Genomic DNA, 24,207 nt, shown 5'->3' on the forward strand with positions numbered 1-24,207 from the left:
TGCATTACATGTGACAATTAAGATATTTCTGAGCATGCTATGATTTAATTCTCACCCCTTACCTTGATGTTTGACCTAAAAAAAAAAATCAATTCTGGTGAAAACTTTTGAATGACACGATAGGGAATTCCTATTTGCCACTATATGCCATTAAAAAAAATGACATTTCACCCACAAAGACACCGAACTCGGGGGGGTGGGGGGGGGGACGCACAATTCTTTTACCAGTAATTTGCTTGTTTCAATTTCAGTGTTTGAAGATCCATCAAAAGGACAAAGTCCCAACTGAACATCAATTCTATTGAGGTAAAAATCATAGTTGCGTAACTATAAACTGAATGAATATATCAGCGCTTTTGTTTTAAATAATGTGATTTTGAATTCTTAGATAACATACAAAGAACAGGGGATAATCTTACAATCTTATTCAGTAAACTATAATTCAAGTCATCAATATTTCCATATCCAACAACTTATAAAATTAAGAAATTCCAATTGAAAGGGTGCAGGACCCTACTCCAATAAACACAATATGATATCAGAGATCGTAAGCTTTATTTCATCAGAACAAGGTACACCATTCATGATATGCAATCCATGAACAAAGAACAATGAATGTGAATGAAAGAGATGCCATTAAAAGTCTGAGTAAATTAACTGACTATCCAAATGTATCTTGCCATCTAATTCTTTAAACTTTTCCATACAAAAATAAACATAGGTGTTACAAGTAAACATGTTGAAATAGTCATCAAGATATTTCTTGTCTGGTTTCATATCAATCTGTGTTCCCCTTGCACAAATTCATTTAGTTAGAACAAACATATATTAAGTATCTATTAATACTAATCTAGAATATTTAAAATGTACAACTCACATGTCTATATTATTGCACAATAATGTATACTCTAAACAGAAATGTACTCAAATCAATGAAAACAGGAATAAAAACTGTAAATGTAAAAAACAGCCAAATTTTCCTCTTATTGACAAAGATTATTCACTCAAAATTACATTTCTATATATGTGACTTTGAAATAAATATTTGATTAACAAAGAAAAAAAATGAAACTACACATGTACATGTTTTTTCTTTTTTTTAAAGATTTTATCTTTATTAGGGAATTGTGACCTTTTCTGTCTTTTTTCTCTCTATAACAATTTAACAAACATTGTAATTACAATTGAAAAGAAGTTATTTGTTTATTTGGTTTCAAGTTATGCACTGGCAATAATCCAACCATAGGAAATATCATGGCACTGTGGTTTGGCCACTGACATACATGTAAACGATATGACAAATGATGATCATGATATAACAGTGAAGTTTTGGTGTACACATTGATTCCAAGACTAGAGCAGTTGGGAAATAATGAAATCAGTATCTGAGGTCAATTACAATAATATCATCCCAACATTTAGCATTAAACTTAAGACATTTTGACACTGAAAGTTATATGAATTACACTATAATAAACTGTCCTTCAGTATCTTTCAGGCTAATTAAAACATATTTATAAACAAGAGATGTTTGTAAAACACTTATGCCTCCCTCCCCCACAAATTGGAATTTTTCTAAGTCCAAAAGGGCATAACTCTGTCAAAAATGGTGTGATCATACCCAAAACATAGCTTGACCAAGATATTCATCTGACTAATTGGCATACTAAATTCCATTTCAATATGTTGCAACCTCTCCAAAGAAAATCCACACACTTAAACTGCAAAAATACAAATTTTTCTATTTGTCCAAGGGGCATAACTCTGTCAATTATGGTGCGATCGTACCCAAAACATAGCTTGACCTAGATATTCACCTGACTAATCTGTATACCAAATTCCATTTCAATATGTGCAACCTCTCCAAAGAAAATGAACGGAAACTGCCAAAACATAGCTTGACCAAGATATTCATCTGACTAATTGGCATACTAAATTCCATTTCAATATGTGCAACCTCTCCAAAGAAAATGAACGGAAACTGCAAAAATATGGAATTTTTCTAAGTCCAAGGGGCATAACTCTGTCAATTATGGTTAGAATATACAAAACAAAACTTGATCTAGCTATTCAATGACTAATTGTATACCAAATTCCATTTCAATATGTGCAACCTCTCCAAAGAAAATGAACGGAAACTGCAAAAATATGGAATTTTTCTAAGTCCAAAGGATTTAACATAACTCATTGTCAATTATGGTGCAATTCCCAAAACAGAACTTGACCTAGATATTCATGTGATTAACCTGTATACCAAATTTTATTTCAATATGTGCAACCTCTCCAAAGAAAATGAATGGAAACTGAAATAACTGGAATTTTTCGCTCGAATCCAAGGGGCATGTCTCTGTCAATTATGGTAATTTCTCTCTCCAAAACAGAACTTGACCTAGATATTCATGTGATATACCTAGTATAGCCAAATTTCATTTCAGTATGAGCAATGGTTAATGAAGAAAATGAACAGAAACTAAATGCAAAAGACCAAGGATCAATGCTTTGTTATATATTTCACCGACCGACCGACAGACAGCAGCAAAGCAATATGCCCTCCCTTCTTCGAAAGGGGGCATAACAATGGTTGTGAGAACCACATCCAATAAAATTCTAATGAAAATCAGTCCACTGAATTGTTACTTCAATGGAAATATACTAAAACATCTGTTTCAATTCCACCAGCAATGATAATGTATTTGATGAGATAAATGATTTTCCACGGTGTATTGATGATCTGGATGATTTGTAAAATATATCTGAGAATCAGCAACACACTTGTTAACAGTATACAGAGTTCATAATAAGCTAGTACAAATCCACACACTTAAATGGTTAAATAAAGTACAAATTCACCTTTAACTATTTAAAAAATATTCACAAGCTTTAAAGCTGGTGGGCTTACAAAAAACAATTACAAGTTTATAAAACTTATCTCCCTTTAACCAAACTCTGATATTTTCAAGAAATTACTCTTTAGATGCTTAAAAAGACCATTTACCAAAGTTCAATTATTAGAATGTATGTAGACAAACTGTTTGCCTTTTGAATAATATAAATGTAATAATAAAAGTTCAGTTTTGTTCTGATAGATGTGAGCAACATATTGATTACCAGTAACGATTTAAGTACTGGATAAAACTTCTCAGAAAATAAACAAGGAGGAAGCACTACTGATTTGTAACAGCTGAAGACAAAAACCAAACCTCAAACCAAATCTTCAAACAGCCTCGTCAATGGCTGAGACATTCAAATATAAACTGTTTAGCAATATACTCAAAATGTATACATAGTCAAATACAATTTCAAACAAATGATCTTGAATGAAAATTGTAACACAGGAGAAAAAAAATCAGCTGCAATGATAAAGAAAATTATCTCACTTAAGATTTTTCTACACCAAACTGAAACATGATTTAACAAAAACTCATTATTAAAAATATTATCACAATTCCCCAAACAATTTTCAGCACCATCTACTACAATGAGGCTTAAATTTTCAAGAAATCCATTCTCTTCATACATCACAGTTTAAAAACACAGGAAAGAATTCCTGAGTAGATCTTAGAAATTATTCTGCCTTTTCTTTTTTGCATCGATGGCATCTAAGATGGGCTGTCTCTTTGCCTGGTAGCGCGCTCGTAATTCGTCAATTTCTCTCTCCATTTCTGGGTCAAGGTCAGACAATCTGGATTCAAGTTCCTCGTACGGAAGATTTCTTAGCTGAAAGCAAAATACAGTTAATCATTTCCTCTGTAGAAACTTTGTACATGTACAATTTCCATATCAGATTCAGAAATGAGCAAGTTCAAACATGCATAAGCCATGCAGGATCAATGCTTTGTTATATATTTCATTTCAAGACAAAAAGATATAGAAAGAAACCAGATACACCTGAAATCACAACACAACAGTGACTGTCATTATCAAATATTAAACTAACGAAAAAAGTTATGTTGTTTTTCACTTTTTCCAACTTAAAGCTTATTACAATGGAAGTATTAATCAAACAATAACAAAAATTTAAGTTGTTATTTTCAGTGACAAAACATCTAAAATTGCCTAACCCATACTTACGAAATCAAAATCTCCATCAATGAAAGACCTTTGGGAATGGTGCGGCGGCGTGACGTGTTTGAGGGGCGGGGTCACGTGGGGCTGGGCCCGAGGGGGGGCAACCTTGTCCTGTTCCTTCTTCTCAAAATGATCGAGAAAGGAGGGTCTGTATTTGTCTTTGCCATCATTAGCTGTGTCATGCCCTGTTAATCACACATGACATTTACACATACAAACATTTTTTTACGTAGTAAAATCCTGATATGGAATAGTATCTTTGCCAGAAAGATTATTGACAAAATAGAACTTCTACTGTTGTTGTTGTTTTTTTTAAATATCAAAGTAAAATTTTGAGATTTCAAAATCTTTCACTAGTAACAGCAATATTCAATAAAGAAAACTTTCCTGAAAGATAGATTTAATTATTCCATGTAAAATGTACATAATTTTTCACTTATGACAAATCACTGTGTGAAGTTGACATTTTTTTTTAGAACAGATGACATTCATTGAAATACATGGACTACATACAAGTAATTAAAATATCTGAAGTTGAAAACAATCAGCACTAGAAACTTTTTTTTTTTCCCAATACACTGATAAAGTACTGTAAAACATTAATATTCATTGATAAAGTCTTTAGATTGTAAGAATTAAAATGTTTTTAATACGAGTGTTGCAATAGTATTGAAATGAGACAGAAATCCATGCATAAAATCTTATGTTCACTGAGAGAGCATTCATTTCACTGAGATCTAGTCATTATCAAGACTGAAAGTCCTCAAACAAATCATGTACATGTAAACAGAAATGGGAAAGAAAATCAAAAGATCTGAAACATTGTAGATATGTACATGTAGGTATGACGTGGTTATAGAGCGGAAATAAAAGATTTAATATAATTACTGCTACTACTACTACTGCTGCTGCTTTTGTAGCCCGAGTCGGGCGGCTTTTTCACCACTGTGTCACATCCTTTGTCAGAAAACAATTTAAATGAATGGAAGAGCACAAACAAAAAAGAAAAAAAATCATTTATTTAAATTACTTAATATAAAAAAACAGACTTACGTTTCATGGTTGAATCATCCTCGGAGTCCTCGTTAATTACGAGTGTACCCAGATCAGACTCCACCATCGTGCTGGCTTCACTGTTTACAACAACCGTTCCACTCTCACTTTTCACAAGAGTATCTGAAAATTTATGACTCCACATTAGTGCTTTATAACATTATATCATATGCTTATGATTACATGTAAGCTAAGTTTTAAAACCAGAAGACTCTGAAAAGACTGTAGCTCTGTAGGTTTTTACTTTTAGTAAGAAAGAGAAGAGCAGCACCTGGACTTCAAAATAAATAAGCTTGGATTAGTTACTTGTATAGGCCTACTTATTTTAATTAAAATCAGACTTAAAGCATTTGAGGGTACCTTTTTTTTAAAGAATTCCTACATAATCTATTTTAGTGTACTGTAAACATTAATTACCTGAAGTAGATTTCATGGTTGAGTCGTCAGTTTTCTTCATCGTTGATCCTCGGTCAACATCATCTTCCCCATCCTACAACACAAATAACAGAATGATATATATAACTTAAATACAAAGTTAGAAGAACCAAGCAGTAAAATTTACAAGATCAATCTCACAATCTACAAACAACTGAGATATTAGAATTTTCTGTGAGATACACACCGAGTCATCGCCGTTGGTGATGATGCTGTTTTGAGCTGCCTGGATTTCTTTGGCGTCGTTGATCATTCTGAGCAGATCTTCACGAGGTTTTGCGTTTTTGATAAACTCATGCTACAAAGGATGTCATAATTAATCACACAAAATGTAAATTTTGGTCTCTTAAACACAGATTAAATGAGTTTGGAGAATCAAATGAACTTTTAAAGTCTTACCTGCATAAGCTCAGCTGCTGAAACTCTTTGCTCTGGATTTTTGACGAGACACTTTGAGACAAAGTCTATAAACTCGGGAGACCATTTATCTGGGTTTCTGAATGATGGTGGAGGTTTTGTGGGAATCATGAATATTGCAAAAAAAAAAAAAAAAAAAAAAAAAAAATAATAATAAATAAATAAATAAATCATTTTAAAAATTGTCCAAATAAATCCTATTTCTATTTTAAAAACTCTTTTCAACTGTAATTATCATAAAATAGCTCATGAGCCCCTTTAATTTAACTTTTATAAAAACAACCTTGATTCAGACAGATTCTGTAAGTAAGTTACCCTCATTGGATGAATGTCCCCGTAAGGTGGTTTACCCTCGGCCATCTCCAGTGCTGTTATCCCTAAAATGATAAATCAGGTCATTAAACTGAGCTTACATACCAATATAATGTAATAAGAACCCCAATATGCAGATAAACAGAGTGGAATACCTCTGTCTGTATTTATATATATTCTGTTCATCAGTTTAGATTACAGTGTACCATACCTAAACTCCAGATGTCAGCCACACAGTCATAGCCGATTTCTTGGATCACCTCTGGAGCCATCCAGTAGGGTGTTCCTATCACAGTATTCCTTTTGGCCATGGTGTCCTAAAATACAGTAACAGTTTTATGTTGGCTTAGCTTAAAATGTCAGTAGTTAATACCAACATGTCTTTCACACATACACTGGGCTAATTACTAAGGTGGTGATTTAAGTTGTTTTAGGGAAAAGAAACTGATCAATATCCATACTTCTTCACACAACTTTAAAACTAAGCCAGACTTACTGTAAGCTGTCCAGCCACTCCAAAGTCGGCCAGTTTAGCGTGGCCCTCTGTGTTCAGTAGGATGTTCCCTGCCTTGATGTCCCTGTGGATTTTTCTCCTGGAATGTAAATACTCCAAACCCCTCAAAGCATCATAGAGTATTGTTGCTATCTCATCCTCAGTTAACTGAAGAAAAAAAAAAACAAATATAAAATACACTTTTGAGGGCACATTCTTATATTCATTTTGAAAAATATTGGAATGGGGACACGTTTTTCTTGAAAGGAAAAAAAACTGAGAAATGATGATTGATGATAGTATGTAGAGGATTTAAATCTTTCCAGTTCACAAGCTATATGTATTTGGGAGGAATACGAGGGTTGATCCAAAATTTCGTGGAATTTTTTCATATTTTATTCATTTTTAAGTTGAATTGGTTGAAAATTAATAATGAAAATATAGACACTTGATGAATATTTTAAATTGAAAAATAGTTTAAATATATTTGATAGTAACCCTATATATAACGGTTGTTTTAATAACATTGTTCATTTTATTTTAATTCTTAATAACCCTAACCCTAACCCTAACCCTGAGATTTAAACCGGTCTGTGTGGTATATAAACGAAAATTATGTCATTATTATGATTGCTAGGTCTTTTATAAACCTTTGTGTGAAAGTTTTACTGGTTTTAATGGATATTTAGTTTATTAATTTATTATTTATGGTTCACCTTTAAGTTGTTACACAACGTCAAATTTCGGTAAAGTCATACGTTTTGTAAAAAATCCGGGACCATTCTTTCTTAAACGCGTATATAATAGACAAAAGCCTGGGAAAAAATGCATTTAGTGGCACGGTGGCATGAGAACAGAAAATAGAACTGCCATGGACGTTGATTAAACAACTGTTCTGTGCAGATAACAAATTAAAACAAACGTTGTCGGCTGCCAACTGTTAATGTTATTGCTACTGAAATTGGATCATTACTGGAACATCATATGGAAAGATGGGTAGTAATTTGAAACTGTAAAAAATGAAGGTAAGTTGAAACCCAGGCTTTTTAAAGAAAAAAATAGCTTTTTGTAGAATTACGAATTCAATTTAAATTAGCGTGAGTTGCATGTATAACGTGACGTGACATATCTAACTTTTCTAATCCCCCGGGTTTCACAACTAATATTGACCACATTGGTAATTTGTAAAATCAAATAATGGTATATTATGAATATGCCTGTTGTTTGCTTTCATCAAATCGCTATAAAATTTTAGAAAGAAATTCCACGAACTTTTGGATCAACCCTCGTATATAATTTTAACATTGTAGACAGACACCAATGACGAAAGTGAATGGTGGACCTACTGTTTTATTGCGTAATCTCATAATATCTGATACAGATCCAGCACCACAATATTCCATCACAATCTGTAATAACAAACACAAACAACATTATACATCTCAACAGATAATGACAGGAAATCTTTGGGAAGGGATTATTTCTAATTAAATATTTTGTTGAAATCAAATTGGTTTTATTTCCTGGAAAACATGGACTCACTCTCCCCCCCCCCCCCCCCACCAAAAAAAAAATAAATCATAAAAAACCTATCCATGAGTCTACTTGATGAATTGTCATGTTTAAGCAATATTTATAATTTAGGTACCTAATAGTTTAAGTTGTACTTTTCCTCTAGACTTTGAGCTACCCGTATCAAATTGTACTGAATGTCCTTTACAATCTCTCCTTACCCATAGGTCTGTGTTTTTGAAGTAACTGCCGTAATACTTGACTATGAAGACGCTGTCACATTGCTGCATGATGGAGATTTCTTTGATGATCTCCTGTAGGTCGGTGTCCACCGGGACCTGTTTAATGGCCAGCACCTGGCCGGACTCCTTGTGGAGAGCCTTATAAACACTGCCATAGGATCTACAGATACAACCAAAAGTTATACACCTCCATCTACAGAACCAATCAAAAAATGTAGTCATACAATCTTGTGAATTTTTCAATCACTTTTTATTTTTATTTCATATTTTATGAAAATTAAAAATATCCAGAGTGCAGTTGAAAGAGTTTTATCTGATAATATCTGAAAATCAGGTTGCTTTAATTTAATACTTAAACGTGCACTGATCAATGTACTTGTAGATTTTATCAAAAGAGCACTTTGATTGAGTACTAGAGAGAGGCAGATCAGTAAGAGGCAGTCAGTGATTGAAGTGATTACTTCCATACTAAGAATGTGGATAAGTCAGTATTAAAACTGTTTATATTAGGTAGCATTACTTCAAAATTAATTTGTATCAGAATAGTTAGTATCATAGAACATGGCATTCGAGAGTTAAGTATAATATTGATTTTAGAATTCCTCAATCTATTGTTCTCCTAGATAATTCAATATATAATGTATATCTACTCAATTCCCCACAAAAATTTTAAATTGTCTTTATTTCTCACTATAGTTTTTGCATATTTTATCCTTCCATCTCTTACTAGTGTATTAGAATATAAAACGAAAAAAAAATATCTATTGCTGACAAAAAAAATTATACAAAGAAGGGAAAATGGAAAAATAATTTCAAAAACCTTGCCTCAGAGCTACAACCCATGCTAAGGCAAAAACTATTTAACAACATCATGCATAGCGCCATCAGGCTAAAAGCAGAAAAACAATGGCAAATGAGGCGCAGAATGCCATTCTTACAACACTAGCCAAGAGTGATGCTAAAGCTTCAGAGTTCTATTTTTATAGATACACGTATTACCCCACAAATACCCAACAATTCTACTTTTTAATGCTTTTTATCACCATGAAATTCATATACGAAGTTATTAGCTAGGTAATATATATAATTTCTTGAAAACAGAATTAGTTCTTTTAAAAAGTGCTTTTTGAATTTTTGATCTTACCCTTCTCCTAATTTGCCTAGAATATCAAAAACTTCTTCTGGTGACCTTGTAAGGTCGTCCTCTGGGAGTCGCTTTAGGGGGTCACTAGGGGGGGAAAGCAAACCAAAAGTGTAAAGCTAAAGCCATGAAAAAGTCCTTGGTGTATTAGTTCTCTACAGGAATGACATCCAGGACTATACATGACAGAGTATCACATTAACATGCATTACATCAATCAGTTACAAGAATGTTACACTTCTGTACAATACTTTACATCTATACATGTCATACAAACTTTGACAAAAACTTTATGATTGCTTTTGACTCTTACTTATTTGATATAAACATGGAACAGTCAAATTTAGCAAGTTTTTTTTTACAAGCAAACCAACAAAGTAAGGCATGTCTTTGATGCTCCTGTATAAGCAGATGCAAAATAACATGTTTAAAGGGACTAAAACATTACATCTTTTTACATTTGGAATAATTTCATTGGATTTTGTATAAATGATTTGGCCTTCTAGCCTTTGATTTTATTATTCTTCTCCATTTTGTTTAAAAGCAATCTAAAGCAAGCAATCTGTCAAAGCTATTGGTAAAAACATAAGAAAGAACATGACACAATGATGTAATGTATGTCAAGTCCTGAATTTTTCAGTTCATTCTTACTATACTGTGTTCATGGTATGAATTTAAATTGATCTTTTTAAAACATAAATAACTGTACGTGTACTTAAATTGGTGTATTCAAAATTTAATGCATTTATCTGGGAATAAAGTTGTTTGTGTAAACATGAATTACCGCTACACACGCCCATGTCTTGTATTGTATTTATAAGTAATTTCTTATTCATGAATTTTCAAATTGATGTCTGTGTCAAAGTCACTAAATCATGAAACCTGCTTTTTAAAGTACACATACAGTATCACCAATGACTATAATTAAAAGAGTCATCATTTATGAACCAGTTTATAGCTTCACATCATTCAACTGTGATGAAATATCACAAAATTGTTAATATTTCCCTGAACACAGTCAAAAGAATCTACAAATTAATATTACTACATTATGAACATACATGCAAAAAATCAGGCAAAATGCACATTATGCATGAAAATATGTCATTTTATTTAATTTTTTTTTCCTTTTAAAAAAAATACTTTAAAGCCTAAAAGTTTAACATTAACAATGCAATATAATGACATAAATCCATTTTTATTATAAAGGTGTGGACTGGAAATCCATACAAAAGTTGGGTAATGCATCACACAGCAAATGACACTATAACTAAATCTTCAAATAAGTTGGTAATTTGCTGTGTGAATCCTGCGTCACCTGTTGTGACGTGCAAATCACCAGGAAAATGCTACAAGCAAAGATATGCATGACACAAAACAAAACTGCCATAAACATCCTGCTGTCTTACCCTCTTCCTATTTTACAAATTATATCAAAAACCTCATCGGGTGGCCGGGCCAAACTCTCATCACTTAATTTTGTTAACTCACTATAGTGAAAAAAATTGTAAGTAAATGTAAGAATACACAAAACAACTGAAAACATGGATATCTTATTTTTTAAGAGAAGAATTAAACATTTAAAAACAATTGCCATCTGGGTTCTTTGTTACAGTTCCTCCCATCAGAAATAAATCTGGTCAAATAATTAGTTTCTTATTCACTATCTGTCAGATAAAAATAAAGATTATTCAAGGAAATTCTTTAAATATCACAAATCTACTCAAAGACATAGCATATACCAGTACATTATACCATGTAGGCTAAACTTCTGTTTAGCTCAAATGACTATCTGCTCACTTAGGGAACCTTTTGTTATCATTTTGCATCATATCCTGTATACAATATGAACAATAGGCTTTTGTTAAAAGAAACGTTTGAACATTGTTCTTATGTCAAAAAATAATGTTTCAACAATATAATGTGTAAGGAATCGGTTTATACTAATTCAACAATAACAACTGGAAAGAAAACATCTTATCCAATGCATCTGATTGATGAAGTTTCAAAACACTACTTTAAATTTCATTTTAAGAAACAAATTCAAGATACATTTCAAATTACAAAAAGTACCTTTGACTAGTCATATTTTGATGAAAGATAAGTTAAAAAATTCGTGTGGTTTCATGGAAATTCGCTTAAAACGCTACACATTCCACAGTCTACATTTGGGTTTCTTTTCCGGAAGCTGTGCGACAAGGTGAAGTTCTCTGTTCTGATTCACTAGGATGCTTAAAAAATTATGTATCGAAAAACACAGCCGCGATTAAGATTTTTGAGATTGTTGTTTGTGTGTCTGTCATGTGTTTTGATAATTATTAATTACACTGCAGAATTTCATTGAATTTAGGTATAAAGTCCATTAAACTAATTTCCTTTTAAATCTTTTATAATTTTGATTTTTAATATTCCGGATTTTTCAACTTTAACCGCAGAAATCTTTTTTCTTTACTTTCTGAAATTTGTTTCCTGTTATGACACTATTGGACGGAAAACGCCGGGAGGTGCATTAGTTGTTGAAACTTTAATTTTTTGGGCCATTTTTGAGCTCATGTCAAATATCAAATCAACTTTGATTCGTCATTTACTTCGAGAAAGATATACATGTAGTCAGATATCGAACAAGTCATTGATTTTTAACGACGCTCAATGTCAGATCGGAATGAAAATATACCCAAGATGACCACTTTCAGGTATATAAACAAACTAATATGTCGATATTAAACGTTTTTCTTATTTATTGTATTTTTGAGAACATGGTATTTTGTAGTTTAAAAATCTCTTTAATGCATTTAATAGTTTGAGCACATTATATTCTTTGAAACGCAATGGACAGATATCAAATTTAACCTGTTAATATCAGGAAATGAGGAAGTTAATAAATATGATGTTCCGTTGGTTCCAATCGCACCTTTGCACTCTTGCTTTTAGGATGAAGATGCAGGAATGCAAAGTTGCAAAGGCGAAGTTGCGAAGGCAAAAGAACAAACGGACAGAGATGCAGCAGTGAAATGCAAAGGTGCAAGGGTGAAGGTGAAGAAGCAATGCTAGTATCGCTCCTTCACAACTTGTCATTTTTGCCCTCACACCTTCACACTATTGCGTCTTTGCATTTTCACCCTCGCACCTTCGCACTTCCGTCTTCTGAAACCTTTTTTTGTGTTGAGTTCTATATCATTTGAAGAGAATTTTATTTATAAAAATCATCTAACGTACGTTACAGATCTGAAGGAGATGAACTGTTCAATCTGTTCCGAATATATTGTAGCGGGAAAGTCCTTTTCCCAGTAGCGCTGCCACCAGCTGATTATCTCCCATCAGCAAGGAAACTCAAATATGACCTCTTATAAAAATAATAATAAAATGACCTGACCTACTCGGCTCTCAATACTTTTACAATGACCTGACCAAAACCTGAACAGAAGTCTTAAAGACTTGTAAATGAGACTAAAGTTCATAAAGTTAATAAATTTATTCATTCAAATCAACATAACAAGAAAAATACATAAAACAACGCGACTGAGGACTTCACTCATGTGCGAAAAACCGTTACATTAAATTAACACGACGACGAGATCGACCAATATTTCAACACAATTAAAGGGGGACAACTCGGGATGAGTAAATGTCAAAAACAAGAAGGTCAATCACTTCTTGTATAGAATTCAAAAACTAAACTCATCTGAGGCTATCACTCCTGAGTTTCTTATCAATAATTAGAAATGAATAAACTATAGAATTCTCAGGGGAAAATCACCCTTAAGAATCTAAAAGTTCCTATTAAAATTTCTCTGAGGAAAATCACTCTTGAGAAATACCCTAACTATTCATACAACAGTAATTAAATTAATTATCTATTAAACATAATCGCTTGAGACAATCATCAAGTTATGTTTTAACTAAGACTTCTCTAAAAAGATAATTTCTCCCACAACCAATTAAAAGAAATAATAATTTCAGAAATCCGTTCCAGTCTTTTCAATAAAGAAAACCGTCCCGGTCAAAGCGTTCTTCCAGATTTTGGTCAAATGCGTACCATGATTTTCTCAAATAAATCCCTAATTTTGGTCAAATAAAGCACCCTACCTCACATATTTTATAGATAAAAATTAAGTTTCCAAACCGCCTAAACAAAACAAAATAAAAATGTACCCTGATTGAGAGAGTCAAAGACCTCAATTACAGAATTTTCATATTTTATTGAAAAACGAAAGTTTCCCCACAAACCAAAGCCCCCACATGATTTTGGTCAAAATGTCCCCTGATTTTGGTCAAAGCGCCCCCTGACATATTTTATAGAAAAACGAAGTTTCCAAACCGCCCCCACATTTTGGTCAAAATGTCCCCTGATTTTGGTCAAAGCGCCCCCTGACATATTTTATAGAAAAACGAAGTTTCCAAACCGCCCCCAAATTTTGGTCAAAATGTCCCCTGATTTTGGTCAAAGCGCCCCCTGACATATTTTATAGAAAAACGAAGTTTCCAAACCGCCCCCACATTTTGGTCAAAATGTCCCCTGATTTTGGTCAAAGCGCCCCCTGACATATTTTATAGAAAAACGAAGTTTCCAAACCGCCCCCACATTTTGGTCAAAATGTCCCCTGATTTTGGTCAAAGCGCCCCCTGACATATTTTATAGAAAAACGAAGTTTCCAAACCGCCCCCAAATTTTGGTCAAAATGTCCCCTGATTTTGGTCAAAGCGCCCCCTGACATATTTTATTGAAAAACGAAGTTTCCAAACCGCCCCCAAATTTTGGTCAAAATGTCCCCTGATTTTGGTCAAAGCGCCCCCAGAATTTTTTTTTTCTAATATAGAAAAACAAAGTTTCTTACACTAAAATCTATAGTTAAATTGGTCAAAGCGCCCCCTAAAATAATTTTTTTGGGTTTACTTAGTTTACATTTAGGTCCAATAGAATAGAATATCTTTGCGATATTGCCAAAAAAGCATGTGCGTTAATTACAGGGACTTAAGTGTGGTTTTATGGTTAAGATCTAGTTAATGACTTTAGACTAACCTTTTGGTGCTATATCTATTATGAACTCATCACCAACTTCAACTTTCATTTTCCCGTACTTTGTTTTAAATTATTTCCATCCTTCTATGATGGCATTTTTTTTTTGCAAAAAAACTTATGAATTTATAAATTCATGCCAAGTATAGAACAAAAGTTTTTACTATAAGAATGCTTTTCAATAGGTGTAATGATAAATATTGTTCAGTAAAATAATTTTTAAAAATGTTTACTTTCAATTTTCAAACAATTTTCAATCTGTCAAAAATGTTGATAAGGGCATATGTGAGTGTGCAAAATAATTACACATGCAAATAATCTAATATTTGATAAATTTACATGTCTTTAGTAGTAATCGAGATTGGGGTATTAATTAGTAATCTTTAATGCGTTGAATTATTGATGTTAACTAGTTTCTTCTCAAAGTATAGCAAAAAACAAATATTAGAAACAAATATTGCAATACAAGTTTATAATAATGTTCAATCAAGTTGTACATACATAAATAAACAATTTCATTGCATTAAATAACATAATTTTCGTAGCATACTCTAAAGTACTCTGACGTACTCAAGCGTACTCCGTTTAGTAGTACCCAGTTTTTGCTTTGAACCATTAAAATTTCGAGGATGGAAAAAAACCTTAATTGAATGATGTAGAAAATATTCCTATTTTACAAACAATCGGAACAGTCAGTAAATTAGAAATTTATTAATGAATTTTGTGTGACATCATCACGGGAAGTTATAGAAGCTTGATACAAATTGCCAGAAAAATCCATACCGCCAAAATGATGAAATGACCAAAAGTATTAACACCCGTCGTTTACAGTGTTACAAGTTACGCAATTTCAAACCCCAATACTATGCGCGACGTCTATGTATTTTCGCTAGAGGTGAAATTTCAGCAATATAACGTACAATTTTAATCAAGCGAGTTTATCACTTGTAAAGACGACGATAATGGGTAGGTTGATGGATAAAATATAAGGATAAGTTAAATAATGTGCCTAGAATTAGGGAGTGAAAGGAAGTTAATTGACCGAAGTTGTAAAATCGTAAATTTCTCCCAAAAAGTGCGCAAAAAATATTGCGCTGTAAATTGCACCTTTTTTGCATTACGGGATGTGTAACGTTATGGTAAAAGGGATTTTGGTAAAAGACAAATATATAAAAACCATAAAGCTACAGATCTGCAGCAACGTTAACTCGTTTATTGTTATCAAAATTTAATAAGAATTGAGTTATCTTGCTGATACACGCGGGTTACTTACAAAAGCGGGAGGCTATAATAATTTTATCAAAAAATATAAATAATTGAGAAGATAAACAAAACACTGATTTTATGAAACATTCGTTTTTGGGTTCCTCGTCGGCTGTTACTTGTAAGCAATATTCCGTCTGTCCGTCCGTCCGTCTGTTACGATTTGGGGTACCCATCTCTTATCCGCAACTCCTCTCATACCACTGAATGAAATTTGATGCAACTTTCACAGAATCTTTATTACATATTGCCATTGTGCACCTCCTATTTTACTTTTTGATCCGAATCATATTTTGGGTTTCCCGGAAAACCACAGGAGTAACATGGACTTTTTTCACCAGTTATAACCATATGGGAGGCGGGGGGTATCATTTAGTGAGCTCATCGCTCACAGTACCTCTAGTTGTAATCAAAATTTAATAAGAATTGAGTTATCTTGCTGATACACGCGGGTTACAAAAGTTACAAAAGTACTGTGTCCAGTTAAAAAAACTCGTAAGTTATAATGTTGGTAATTTTATTTCAAAAAATATAAATAATTGAAAAGATAAACAAAACACTGATTTTATGAAACATTCGTTTTTGGGTTCCTCGCGGCTGTTACTTGTAAGCAATATATTTGAGGAATTTAGGTCGTCTACAGAACCTTTCTATTCGCCGCAGTATTGGAAGTCAACCAATTAAAATTATGATAAGAAGATATTCAACACTAATTCCGATATGGTTTATAAAAAAATGTTTTATCTTGGTATTATGGAATCAATCTATACGATGTTACATTGTAAATGTTGAATTTATTGGGGGGGAGGGGGGATAAATGCAAAATTGTTATCATGTTGTTAATTTTGCATTTACCTCCCCCTAGTAAATTCAAAATTTACGACATGATACAGAGACGAGAGACGTGGTTGTAAAGAAATGTGAGAATTATTGCTCGAATTTCCTCTATCGTCTATATGTATTCGTAAAGGTAAAGATAACGAATAATGATCGATCCTAACAGTAAAATTTTGTTAACACGGGAACACTCTGAAATATTGAATATTATGGACTTGTAACAGTGTTGACCAGAAAATAAAATAAAAAAATCTTCCGATCGCGGTAACATATATTCACACAACAGATAACTTGATTTTTTTCACACTTTCTAAAACCATAGTGATATATTTTATTGACGTTTTAACAAAAATGTTAAGGTTTAGTTGCTTTGTTGTGTTTATTCGCTTTTTCCCATAGAATAATAATAAAAAATAATAAAAAGAGACAATTCTTCATAATATTTAATCCTTCAAAATATTATATTAATATGGTCGATCCTCGCACTTCGTGCTCGGTCAATATGCTTTACTGTGAAGTCGACATATCTATGGATTGACTGAATTTAAGGGCAACATTTGTTATATTATTTTTTACAGAGGTTGACAAAAACAATTTGAAAAAATGGGAACAAACTAAAAAAGTTTTCTCTCTTAAACACTTCGAGACTAGAAATCAAAATAAATTTAGATGTTTCATACAAATGTGTTTCCTTTACATTTTTTGAGTAACTTAGAGGATTTACTAATTAAATATACTACAAATGTACATCTTTTTGATAATGTTTTGTATCAATTTTTATAATTGTGTAATCACTACTATTAATTTGTTGTTTTATAGAAAATTAGCAAGGGCCCCGCCATGGTGTAGAATTAAAAGGGTGCAGCTTACAGAATGATTAATAAATGTACAAAGAAAAAGCAAACTGTATTCTTAAAATTTCAACATTATTCCTGAATATTCAAAAACCTGAAAATAATATTCTTGTATTTACATTAGGCAGTAAAGAACAACTTAACATGATTATATTTAAACAATTATGAATCTTGTGTTATATAAAAAGCCTTCAATGAATGCAAATATCATGAAGGCTTGACCTTAACTTCAAACAAACAGCAGTTGCAGACAAAGGTTTTCATTAATCTTAAAGTGACATATAAAAGAAGTACTAAATTTTCTGCAGCAGACTAGATAATTAATCCCAAGGGATTAATTGTCCATCTCTCATCGTTTTCTTCTAAAGTTACAATAAGAACTTTTTCAGTATTAATGATAGAATGGGGTTTTTATACAACTACATTAAAAATTAAAAACATTCTTGAATTAATATATTTTAAAAAAAAAAGAAAGGAAAAAAGTGAAAATAAAAGTACCCTGGTAAATCAAAAAATCTTCTTTAATAGGATTCAATGAAATCATAATATCAACAAAAATAAATAATAAAAATTTATATTTAAATCCACATTTCAGAGTGTTCATAGCATTCCAAATTGATTTAACTTCAAAACAAATTTTATTTGCAGACAGAGGTGGTAATTATCTAATGTAAGCTTATATCTTAAAAGTTATCTCTCTTTTTCTTATATAAAGAAACTTAGCATCAAAATATGTTTCATACCGTACCAAATTTGTCTTAATTGGGCAACCATTTATGCAATTTTTCCAAACTAGAAGACATAGAGAATCAAACTTAGCATCAAAATATGTATTTCTTAAAACTACATACCAAATTTAAACTTGATTGGGCAACCATAAAAAAAGTTATTGAAAAAAACAGAAAATTTGTTAGTTATACGGAAGACAGAGTGATTACTATAGGGCACCCGCAAATCCTTGCGGGGCCCTAATTACCTCCATTTTAAGAAATATCAAGTCGATATGCATTCCAGATTCTATAAATAGTATGCTGTTATATACTTAATCATGTGACCAATCGGGGGGTTTGGAATATATGATTAAAATAATATGATGATATTTAATAAATTTCATATGGAAATACATTCATTATTTGAAGTAGTTTCACTCAAAATTAGAAACGAAATACGCAAGGTTGACCCCGATTACCAAACACAGACTTTCTGTGTAATATAAACGTATACACAGACTTTTGACATCTTGGGTATTTGGGGTCTCCAGGTAAATAACACCACTGTTACCTAGACCACTCCCCCGCCTCAGGTAACCGTACGGTAAAAAATGGACGCAATAGATAGGTCAAAATTCAATTTTTTCTGAAACTTTGATATTTTGTTCTAAGATACGAAATCTCTATATATGATATAAAAGAAATTCAACCAAACATTTTTGGATCACATAGTCTGAAATATGGCCTATCAGACTCCGGTAAGAAGATCGTAAAATCAGACATTCAACTTCAATAAGCTTTACTTTAGAATTATCAATTGATTTATTGCAAATTTGTGTAATACTTTTAATAAAGATAAACTTTTTATTACTTTAAAGCAGTAAGTCATATTGCTACTGGAAAATTAGAGTAAAATATTATGTAAAAATAGAACATACATAGCGTCAGAATTGAAAATTGACATGTACATATCCGACAGTTTAATTTTTTTTAAGTAGAGAAGGTATAAAACTTTTCTTTTTTTTTTTTTTTTTTTTTACCAAATATCAACAGAATGACAATATTGATATTTGACCTCTTGATATGACCTTGACCTTCGTAGTACATAAAGAATGGAGACTCCTTATGAAAGTTTTTAAATATCAGCCCTCCAGTATATATGAAACAAAAGTTTCAGTGCATTTATGACAGACTGTTACATGCTTGTTTATTGGATTTAAATAACGTTAACGCAATCCAAAAATTATTTATTTGGAAAATTATTTATTTGGACACCCTAGACAAACCAGCGACTTAAATTTTTATATAGACAAAAATCATATTTGTCAATGCAACCAAGAAAATCATTGTGTACCGCTTTAATTTAATGTCACATTGATAATGCTAATTACTAGTTGGTATGAAGGACTATCTGAAAATTTAAAAAATTGACTACAGGTTATACAGAACAAGATTATTAGATTTATTCTTGATGTTTCACCTAGATCAAGAGTAATTAAGTGTTACTGAATTTGAAAAATTGGGGTTTTTGAACATTAAAAGTAGAGTGTCAGGTTTACAATATTTTTCATAATAAAGGTCCTACTTATATGCACTGCAATTTTAATCGAAATGATTCAAAAAAAGTGTACAAGGTCAAGTTTAATTCTTTTGTGCCAAGGGTTCAAAAAATGGAGAGTCAAACATTTTTTTAATAATGGAATCAAAGATTGGAATCTCTACCTGACCATATTAAAGCATCAACAAGTAAAGCAAAATTCAAAAAAGAGGTCAAAACATTTTATGGAGAGAAATCAAAATGTATATGATCTAAAGTAGAGTACCCTTTTCTGAAACCTGCATGTATACAAAATCTCCTTGCGGAAACAAATAGCCCATCTAAATATATGTTATTTAAGAGCATAATTAAACACTTCGCACTACAATAAAGTTTTTGGTAAAACCTATTTCTGTTCCATTTTATATTGTGTTACATTACATTTTCTAAACCTAACAACTTTTTGGAGAATTTAAAATTAATTAATTTTTTATTTTATAAAATCTTCTTTAGAAATAGTCTATCATTCTTATGGACAAGCACACATTCGCCTTTATTTATCCTAAATTTATATATACTACATTCATAAATAAATACCGGTATATGAGGGTTTTTTTTAATTTTGTTTCCTATAAATCAACAACAAATATGCTCGATTTCTTAATATGCTTTCAGGAAACATTTCATAGAAAACTTTTTAAAAAACAATTATATGTATGTTATATCCGATTTTATGTAAAGTTTTTGAAAATATGAGTGTGATTTTTTTTCTTAATTCGAACGTTCAGAAACCCTTGGGGCCATTAGTAAAGAGTACTGTGTATACCACATATACTGCATGTATATATATACACTTGGTCATAGGCATTATTTCCTCCTAGGTAAATCACACAGAATATACAAAAAATACACCTGACCTCGCGACACGTGTCCCCACCTGTGGCAACTGGCACGTGAACTTCACTGAAGACAGGTGCCCGTACGTTAGTGAGGTTCGACGTAAATTATTGAAAAAAATCGACCCGAAAATATCAACTTATATATACACACTACTATTATAAAGAAAATACTTCTAAGTATGTTTGTAAGAAAATATAAACTAAGTAATTTGTCCAAGGTAGAATAACCTTTCCGAAAGCCAGTTTGACTTTCGCTTATATATGATTTAAGCTTTCTACATAACTTCCAAGCGTTTATATATAAAATGGAGGTAAAAAGCTTACCGATGCTACTTAAAAGTGTTATTGGACGATAATTTTCTGGATTTGTTGGGTCACCTTTATTGTTAAAAATCGGTTTGACAATACCCGTGAGTCATTCGTCTGATATTATTCCACTATCAAAAATTAAGTTGTACAATTTTTTATATACAGGCAAAAAAGTACAATGTAATTATTCATGCTATTTTTGATGAAATATGTTCGTTTAACAACTGGTCGTAGCCTGCGGCCTTATTATTTTTTTTTTATTTTTTAACTGCACATAAAATTTCTTCCTCACTAATCTCAAAATTCAAGATATGCAATAATTGGTGTCGTGTACCTGCCCCCAGAAGGCAGTAAATACGCATCAGAATATTTTTTAAAATCTGTTATTGCAGAAAAAGAGATCGGGACTTAACCCCCCCCCCCCCCCCCCCCCCCCCCCCCATTACTTCACTCTTGAAATTTTAAGAGTTTGCGCCCCTCATGCCCCCTTAAATCCGCTATTTTATGATACCGGCAAACATTCTCAGTTTTAAAAAAAATATAATAAATATATTTATCCCTATTAGAATAAGAATCAAACAAAATATAAGAATCAAACAAAATATAAGAATTTAAACAAAAATCTTTTAGTTAGAACCGTTTTTGTACATGGATTTGGGAGTTCAACAGTTATATTTATTTGAGTTTAAATTTTTTCTTCAAAATTATGGCTCTTTTTGAGAAGGCCTTCACGTGGCAAGAGCTGGGAAACGGTATCAGTATCATTTTTTTTGGGGGGGGGGGTTATATTAAATGATACTGGCGAACATTCTCAATGTTTCCCATAAAATCATCCCATAATTTTTAAAACTATAAATTAACGGACAAGTTGGAAACTTTGTTTTTCTAAAAAAAAAAAAAAAAATATCAGTGGGCGCTTTGACCAAAATCAGGGGGTGCTTTGACCAAAATTTGGGGGCAATTTGAAAACTTTGTTTTTCTAAAAAAAAAAAATGTATCAGGGGGCGCTCTGACCAAAATCAGGGGGCGCTTTATAAACTACGTTTTCCTATCAAAATATGTCAGGGGGCGCTTTGACCAAAATCAGGGGGCGCATTGACCAAAATCAGGGGGCGCTTTAGAAACTACGTTTTCCTATCAAAATATGTCAGGGGGCTTTGACCAAAATCAGGGGGCGCATTGACCAAAATCAGGGGGCGGTTTAGAAAATACGTTTTCCTATCAAAATATGTCAGGGGGCGCTTTGACCAAAATCAGGGGACGGTTTGACCAAAATCAGGGGGCGCTTTGACCAAAATCAGGGGACGCATTGACCAAAATCAGGGGGCGGTTTAGAAACTACGTTTTCCTATCAAAATATGTCAGGGGGCGCTTTGACCAAAATCAGGGGACGGTTTGACCAAAATCAGGGGACGCTTTGACCAAAATCAGGGGGCGGTTTTGTAGTATCATATTTCTATAAAATATGTCAGGGGGCGCTTTGACCAAAATCTGGGGACATTTTGACCAAAATCATGGAACGCTTTGACCAAATTCAGGGAACGCTTTGACCGGGGCGGTTTTCATGGGGAACGGTTTGACTGGATTTTAATATATTTAATCTGTTACCAGGGTACGTAAATTTTAATATTTGCTGACTTGTCTTTTTTTTTTCATAAGGTATTTCTTGATATATTTATTACTTAAACATGTATACATAGATTATAATACAGGATTCAGCTTCAATTTCATCAAGACATGTTTATTGCATATCTTTTTCTGCTCTCTAAAATTGTAGTTTTTACTTTTTACTACATGTACATGTTTCAGCCATTGGTTATTCATTTTCACACTCTAAGGGGAATGTATGATTCTTGTAAAGTTTGAGAGGGTTGGGATTAAGTATTATTCTAACTCAAAATATGTTACTTTCAGATTTTGTGATATATGCCAGGTCTTTATTCCATTCCTTCGACTATCAGAGACTTGTGGAGGAGTATAGTGATGAATCGACATGTAAATATTTTACTTAAAAAATTGAATTATACACAGCCACTGAACAGTTTGAAAGCAAGCAACCACACCCACTCAATTTTTATTTAATTTCCCCATTTTTACAGTAACTTTAGTTGATGATATTTTAATTGTCTTTATAATGGTCACTTCTGGAATCATTATCTGAGGTTACATTTGACGTAACAGTAACCTTAGATTCATCATCCTCACTTGAACAAAAATGTGATAAGATTAAGTTTGGTTTTAGAAGTTTTAAATCATTTTAAACACATCTGATCTGACTGCTCAAGTGAGCATCTTTTTTTTTTTTTTTAATCAAAATTTGACCCATGGCCATTTGTACAACCATCCATAATATATGTCCATTCATGTACAAACTTTTCATATTCTGACTTGTCAAGAACCACTGGGCCAATTTAAACCAAATGTACCTCACAGTATTTTTGGGTGAAGGGAATTTAAATGTATTCAAACAAAGATATCACACTATTTCAAGGGCGATAATTAAGAATAAGTGAATGTTTAATGGCATCTTTTAAGAATCATCTGAAGAAATTTTGAATCAGAAGAGCTGAATGTAAACTTCATAACATAGTGTAGATTCAAATTTGTTCAAATACTGTCCCCATAAGGTTATGAGGGCCACAATAGGTCATCAAATTTTTATGTAGGAGAAGTTAGCGATTTTTTTCAAGAACCTGAGTCAGAAGAGTTGAAACTAATGTGAAAGCTTCTTTTCATAGTGTAGATTCAAGTTTGTTCAAATCATGTCCCCTAGGGTGGGTGGGTGATAGGTGACAAGGTTTTGCACACGAATAAATCTTCTCAAAAAGAACAAAGGCATTTAATATATGGAAGCTTCCTCAGATTGTGATGATTCAAAGTTTTGCACGTCCCCTCAACCCCCAACCCCCCCAAAAAAAAAAAAAAAAAAAAAAGATTGTTGATAAGGAATCATCTTATGGCAGATGTCATATTTATTCTGGTAAGCATTGTGTAAGATGGACCTCTTGTATTGCTTTCTCTCCATAAAATATATCATTTCAATAGCCCTTTGATTTGATCATTGTATAAATATAAATGTATCAACTTCACAGAGAAGCATATCAGCTT

The 24,207-nt window shown here is 32.2% G+C and overlaps 1 protein-coding gene and 1 long non-coding RNA gene across 6 annotated transcripts; both read right to left on the reverse strand.

The window, feature by feature from the left end:
• Positions 1-538: 538 nt before the first annotated feature.
• Positions 539-1,887, reverse strand: LOC134239152 (uncharacterized). The gene is made up of 2 exons (XR_009986150.1): positions 1,806-1,887; positions 539-1,595 (listed from the first exon to the last, which is right to left on the reverse strand). It is a non-coding gene; the product is annotated as an uncharacterized LOC134239152 (long non-coding RNA).
• A 647-nt stretch (positions 1,888-2,534) lies between these two features.
• LOC134239119 (serine/threonine-protein kinase 3-like) lies at positions 2,535-11,879 on the reverse strand. 5 transcript variants are annotated; one of them, XM_062721275.1, is made up of 15 exons: positions 11,747-11,879; positions 11,083-11,163; positions 9,677-9,760; positions 8,512-8,692; positions 8,125-8,187; positions 6,782-6,946; positions 6,497-6,602; positions 6,288-6,350; positions 5,956-6,092; positions 5,744-5,854; positions 5,539-5,611; positions 5,122-5,244; positions 4,957-5,025; positions 4,072-4,253; positions 2,538-3,717 (listed from the first exon to the last, which is right to left on the reverse strand). In XM_062721275.1, the coding sequence occupies exons 1-15, from the start codon at positions 11,758-11,760 to the stop codon at positions 3,559-3,561; spliced, it is 1,611 nt and encodes a 536-aa protein (XP_062577259.1). In that variant the 5' UTR covers positions 11,761-11,879; the 3' UTR covers positions 2,538-3,558. The 5 variants fall into 5 exon arrangements, with proteins under 5 accessions (XP_062577263.1, XP_062577259.1, XP_062577261.1 ...); XM_062721279.1 differs by lacking the exon at positions 4,072-4,253 and having other exon boundaries at positions 2,535-3,717; XM_062721277.1 differs by lacking the exon at positions 11,083-11,163 and having other exon boundaries at positions 2,539-3,717.
• Positions 11,880-24,207: the final 12,328 nt, after the last annotated feature.

This window comes from Saccostrea cucullata, unplaced genomic scaffold (genome assembly GCF_032062105.1).
Source record: "Saccostrea cucullata isolate Sc308-1 unplaced genomic scaffold, CSIRO_AGI_Scuc_v1 ctg457, whole genome shotgun sequence".
In the NCBI taxonomy this organism is placed as follows: Eukaryota; Metazoa; Mollusca; class Bivalvia; order Ostreida; family Ostreidae; genus Saccostrea; species Saccostrea cuccullata.

Excerpts from the sequence above, each read along its gene's own strand:
- LOC134239119 (XM_062721275.1), bottom strand. Across the intron at positions 8,188-8,511 it reads TCAAAAACACAGACCTATGG|ATTGTGATGGAATATTGTGG; the intron begins GTAAGGAGAGAT and ends TTGTTATTACAG. Across the intron at positions 5,855-5,955 it reads CAGCAGCTGAGCTTATGCAG|CATGAGTTTATCAAAAACGC; the intron begins GTAAGACTTTAA and ends CATCCTTTGTAG.